This window comes from Anser brachyrhynchus (genome assembly GCF_964034855.1).
Source record: "Anser brachyrhynchus genome assembly, chromosome: 10".
Lineage (NCBI taxonomy): Eukaryota > Metazoa > Chordata > Aves > Anseriformes > Anatidae > Anser > Anser brachyrhynchus.
The window spans coordinates 23,261,992-23,267,991 of NC_137705.1; the positions used below are offsets into that span (position 1 = coordinate 23,261,992).

The 6,000-nt window shown below is 35.0% G+C and overlaps 1 protein-coding gene across 26 annotated transcripts in view; it reads left to right on the top strand.

The window, feature by feature from the left end:
* Positions 1-4,032, top strand: part of CACNA1D (calcium voltage-gated channel subunit alpha1 D) — a 211,258-nt gene extending 207,226 nt beyond the window's left edge. For all 26 annotated transcript variants that reach the window (XM_080606375.1, XM_080606365.1, XM_080606388.1 and 23 more), the window contains 2 exons: positions 755-1,075; positions 1,822-4,032. In XM_080606375.1, the coding sequence (XP_080462501.1) occupies positions 755-1,075; positions 1,822-2,115 (615 nt within the window). In that variant the 3' untranslated portion in view covers positions 2,116-4,032. The remainder of the gene's footprint in view (positions 1-754; positions 1,076-1,821) is intronic.
* The last annotated feature ends 1,968 nt before the right edge of the window (positions 4,033-6,000 follow it).

Sequence of the window (6,000 nt, forward strand, 5' to 3'; positions counted from 1 at the left end):
GTGCTATATAAAAACTGGTGTTGTTTCAATGAAAATAGGACAATGAATTTGAATTTGTAAAGACAATCTTGCAGTTCCCAGTATGTCATGTAATAGAGATATATAGCACTAGATGGTCATTACAATGCATGAGGATGTTGCTGTGAAATAAAAAGGTGCTTTGGGATAATTAAAAGGCGTTTTAACAAGCATAGGCAATATATGGTGAATATAAATTAGTTCATGTTCTGTGTCTGGAGCTGAATCTGATTTGTGTGAATCAGATTATTGCTTCCTATTACATTGTATTTACATCTACTTACTTGATCTAAACTACATCTTGTGGCATGTAGTCTTATTCATTTTTTGATGTTTTTAATTACTTCAAATTAAATGGAATCATTTGGTTTCATATGACCAAACAAAATCTTTCTGTGGCACAAGGCTCCTATCCCCTGCTTCATCATCAGGCAGAGAGGACTTGTACCAATAAGAAAAGTTTTTCAACAATTCTCAATGATGCCAGGTGAATAGGTCACTCTTCCTCAGAGGCTGAGGAAAGCAAAGTGCTTAAACCAGTTATAATAACAGAAAAAAATACAATTTTATCTTCTATCTACTAATTGCATTTCTGTTCCTCTTTTACGTGATTCTTAAACATCACAAAATGCTAACTTTGCATAGCTGCTTCTTGAACAGCTTGTTTGCTAAAATCAGAAATGGGTATGACTGAGCATTTGAATTCTCTAAGTTTTAAAATTCTTCCCCACACCAGGTCATGGCTGTTGCAGGTCTGGATTCCAGTAAAGCTCATAAACATTCACCAAGTCGTTCAACACGTTCCTGGGCAACCCCTCCTGCAACCCCTCCCAACAGGGACTGCACTCCGTATTACACACCTCTAATCCAAGTTGACAGGGCTGAATCTACAGAGCATATGAATGGTAGCCTGCCTTCCTTGCACAGGAGCTCCTGGTACACAGATGACCCAGATATTTCCTACCGAACATTTACACCAGCCAATTTAACTGTACCTAACGACTTTAGGCATAAACATAGTGACAAACAGAGGAGCGCAGACAGTTTGGTAGAAGCAGTAAGTATTGCAGAAACCTCTGAAGTAGTCAAGTGTGTCTGCTCAGTTTTTATGTTAACTTTAAAAAGCACATGGCTCAGTTCATATGATCTCCCTGAAAATGTGGTATTTTCACTTTCAAATGAAATGGTTTTTAGGTAAAGATAGGGGAACTTCTTCTCAGTTGTCATGTTGTAAAGGATTTCAGGTAAATCCAAATCTTAACATCAGTGTCAGGGAGCTGGAAATCAAACTGCAAGAAATATGTGGAAGGAAAATTGGAAACGCTTCAAGGACAGGATTTAAAATGAAATTTAAGTTTATTAGACAATGAGGATTAGTTGTGAAGTATCCTTCTACAAGGGCTGACAGGGGAAGGATAACACACCAGTTTTCTCTGTATTTTTTTCTATATAAATACATCACTATTTTTAAAGTAATCTGAATAAAAGAACAAGAACTCTATGAATCAATATACTGGGTGTGGAGAGGATGAATAAGGACCACGAGGTTTGAGTTGTAGTATACTAAAGAATGCTAAGAATTCCTTTGTATCATAAAAAAAAGGATTTGAAGATAAGTAAAATAACGTATTGCATTTCTGAGTATCATAGTTACTGTTCTTGCTTCCATCTATCACTTGGATCATTGATTTGTGATTTAACATGGAGTTTCTAGTATTTTCCACAAATGAAAAACATTTTTATGATCTGAATGTTCTTCCATAATTCCACTTTATATCTCATTCTGTCCTCTCCATCTGCCAGGTACTTATATCTGAAGGCCTAGGAAGGTATGCAAAAGACCCTAAATTTGTTTCAGCTACAAAACACGAGATTGCTGATGCGTGTGACATGACTATTGATGAGATGGAAAGCGCAGCAAGTAATCTTCTCAATGGAAATATTAGCAATGGGACCAATGGGGATATGTTTCCCATTTTAAGCAGACAAGATTATGAACTTCAAGACTTTGGTCCTGGCTACAGCGATGAAGAACCAGAACCAGGACGGTATGAAGAAGACTTAGCTGATGAAATGATATGCATTACAAGCTTATAGTATTTAGCAAGGAAAATGATTTTAATAACAGAAAAAGTGCCTCATAGTTTAAAGATGCTAGGCACTAGTTGGAATTAATAACCAATCAAGTTTTGTACAAGTGATGTCACACCTCAAGGAAGCCATAACTAATAAATAGATTATCTCCGGGTTGCTGAAATGTGATCGGAGTTGCGGTACGTCAAGCTCCTCCCACAGAATCTTCAGTTCCTCTGTAGGGATAAGGTTATTTTGAAACCAAGCAGGTTCTGACAATCAGTTTTTTGAGGGCTAGAGTAGGATTCTGAGGTGTAATATCTTGCCTGTCTTTCAACCTTGTGCTGCTGTCCTTTGTAGTAGAGCAGGATTTTGTCAATGAAATATCTGTGTAAGTCCAGCACAAAATTGCGTGGGAAATAACGAGATGAGTGATGACAACCAATAATGTCATTACCTCAGTGCTCAATAGCATATCAGCTATTCATTGCATATCCATTCTAATATTGTTTTCAAACCTGCCTCCTGATTTCTTTTCTTAATGCTCTTCTAAAATACGGTTTGTCATGCTCTACCTATTAGAGATCATTGGAAAAAGAAGTTATGTAAAGAATATTCTGTCTCATGTAACACCAGTTTACATAGGAAAATATCATTCAGATAGTCTGTTTTATGACTATCACGTTAAGGGCAAAACATACTGGAATAATTGCATTCTTACTAATGCACTTGCAACCAGGTTAAAGTAGAATTAGATAAGATAGTTTGCTAAAAATTATATAGTAGAAATTATTGTAAATGAATTGTAATATATACTGATTTGTATTTGTAAAGAGATGTTCTATATTTTGTAATTATTGTACCGTAATTGAACTGCAGCAATATTTATGGACCCTAATTATTATAACTCTCCACAGAATTCTAGATATAAGTATTTTTACTTGGAATATATAGATCTATAGCATAAATATTTAAATAGAGCCACCTCTCATTGTAAATCTCTTTTTGGGATAAACTGTCAAGTTCGAACTTTGCAACACAGATTTTTTTTTTTTAAATAATTGAGTCAAACGAGTCTCTGTGTAGGGGATGCACAGTTGACTATTTGCAGTCTTATACTTGGAAAGGTGCAAGATTTGAAATTATTTTAACTTTTTGGATTGAAAAATAAGCTGTAATTTTATTTTTGTATTAATCCCATGCTACAAAAATATTAAAATCATTAAAAAATTGACAAGTTCATGCCAGGGTACTACTGCTCATGGGACAATTCATTTTGGCAAAGTATATTACCTAAATAACCTACTTTGATAGGAAGTGTCTAGGGCAGAAACAGTTTTACAGGTAAATGAAAATGCTTTACTTCAGTATTGCTTACTTACTCTGCTCAGAAAAAAAAAGGGATATGATGAAATGATTCTTCACAGAACCAAAAAAAAACTTGGTTATATAAAAAAAATATTACTTTATTGCCTCAAACTTTCTGTTGTTTTATGTATAATGTTTCAAAAAATTATTTTTATGCAATCATAAGAGGGCTTGGATATTGTTCACAATGCAGTAAAGCCCTGAAATGACTTTGAGGCTAATACAACCTTGGAGGAAAATCAAAAAACTCTGAAAGCTACTGTCTATTTTGTTAGCACTGGATAACAATGACTTGTTCTAACAAGTTATCTTATCAGGTTTTACCTGTAGTTCATACGCTAGATAGCAATCCAGTTCACATTTTTACAAATGTGATGTTTAAATCATGTCAATAAACATTTTGTACATAACGACAATTTCCTATGAATAGCTTACAAACTTCCTTTGGAATCATTCTTATTTCAAATGCCAGGATAAGAACTTAAAAGTTTGTAAATTATTTCTTGACCTACATCATTTTGTATTAAAACAAATGCGAAATGTTCAAAATAAAACTGTGTAATAATTTTATTATACTTGGGACTCCTTTTGCTAACAGTTTTTCACCATGAAGCTCCAAAGGTTAAATTCTGATTGCACTGTTTGGAGAATGAGAGGGAATGCATGGAATTTAATAATCAATCTACTCTATCATAGTGTGCAAGTCTTATGAATGATTGCTGTTCACCAGAAAGGAGTAAAGTGATGAGTAACTCTGTGAAAAAAGGGTACTCTTATTCCCCTACTGTCTAGGAGATTAATACTCCCCTAGATGCAGATCTGTGGAAACAGTCAGGAAAATCTGAGCAACAGCCCCTAAAATGTCAAAACCAAATCTCCCGTGTTCATCTGCCAAGAAACATTGGGACAGGTAACCCAGCTGTAGTCACTTTGTTACACATCCCAGTTTACAGAAGCAAACTTCAGGATACCAAAATACGCTTTCCAGATGTGATACCATTGTGAAAAAAAGAGTGAGTAGTTTTCACAGTTCCACCTCCTGTCGTTTACTCATTTCTGAAAAAAGCGCCTTTAAGGCAGCTGAAGCTGAACGGGGGGAGGCCAAGCAGAGGGTGTCCCAATCCAGGTTGCTTAAGTACATGGACTTTTCATAGCACATCTGATTCAGCAGATTGATCTGAACAACAATTTTTTTAATTAAGTATTTGTCCAAGGAGACAGAAAAGGATATGCTGATCTCACCATGTTTTCTTGCTAGTATTGTTAGTCCTTAGCTTTGAATAGTCTGGTGAGAGAGATACTCTTTAGCATAGATATGCTGTTTTATGAGCAAACAGTCCTTACAAAAATAAATAAAGGAAATTCAGCTATAAGCCATGTTCTAGATAGTTACTGGTTTAAGGGAGAACATATATATATGGATACATAGAATACCTGTTCAATTTTATTACAGAAATGTAAGGGAAAAAAAAGTAATCCATATATGCATAATTACATAGTAATTGGCAACCTTAAAATACTGCCAATCATAGTTATGACTCAATACAGAAAAACTACAAGTCAACTCAACCATTAAAGCATATTTCATGAGATTCCAGATTTGTTTATATATGGATATAATGACAGAAAATGTTATAGCTGATCATTAACACAGAGTTAAACATAGCTAAGTATAGTCACTGAAAAAGTGTACATAAAAAATGTATTCGAACAGTGTCTTTTTTTTGGAGGTTGGATGACAGAACAATATAGACTAAAAATTGGAACACTCTGATAAGATATGGTTGTGTTCTCTCTATAACTTTTTAACAATTGCTTGTCTCAGATGCATAAATGCTTTTGTATGTTTCTTTTACAGAGAATGCATGGTAAAAGCCCACTTTCCACTTTTCCAGTGTTTCTACAGCTGCCTTATTTGGTTGTAGACTAACTGAAATCTTGAACTCAAAAAGTATTTTAAAGTATTTTAAGCTGTGGAAACATCAGAAGTTCTGATGTACAAAACCTCGAGTGGCCTAACTTAAACAAGATGCAGTTTTACAAATGCTGCCATTTTCTGCTGCTTTTAAAAGCACTTCTCGTACTAAAGCAACTTGAACTGAGATACATGTACAGAAAGAAATGTTTTTGGTCGCTTTTCTTTCTTAATCTGATTGTCCCCAGCCAGAGACCTCCAAGTGACTCTGAAGTATCTGCAGCAAGTTATTAGCATGGAAATGCCGATGTTCTCACTGGTGGTACCGCTGCTGTTCAAGTCATGCTGGCAGGTCTAGTAAGTCCCAAATTCTTACATCAGTTTTCACAGTTAACTGTTTTTGACTACATAATGCAGTACCAACTGCTTATTTACAGAAAAAAAATAATGTCCGTGTAGAACTGGAAATAATACTCAGTTATTCACTATACTATTTCGTTAAATAAGTAAAATTCTGGAATCATCAGCCTGGGCTATGCATCATCCAATAAGGTGTATAGATGGCTAATTTTTAGCTTGCAGGCTCCCAGTACTCTACAGAGCACAGAGAACTGAAAAGAAAATGA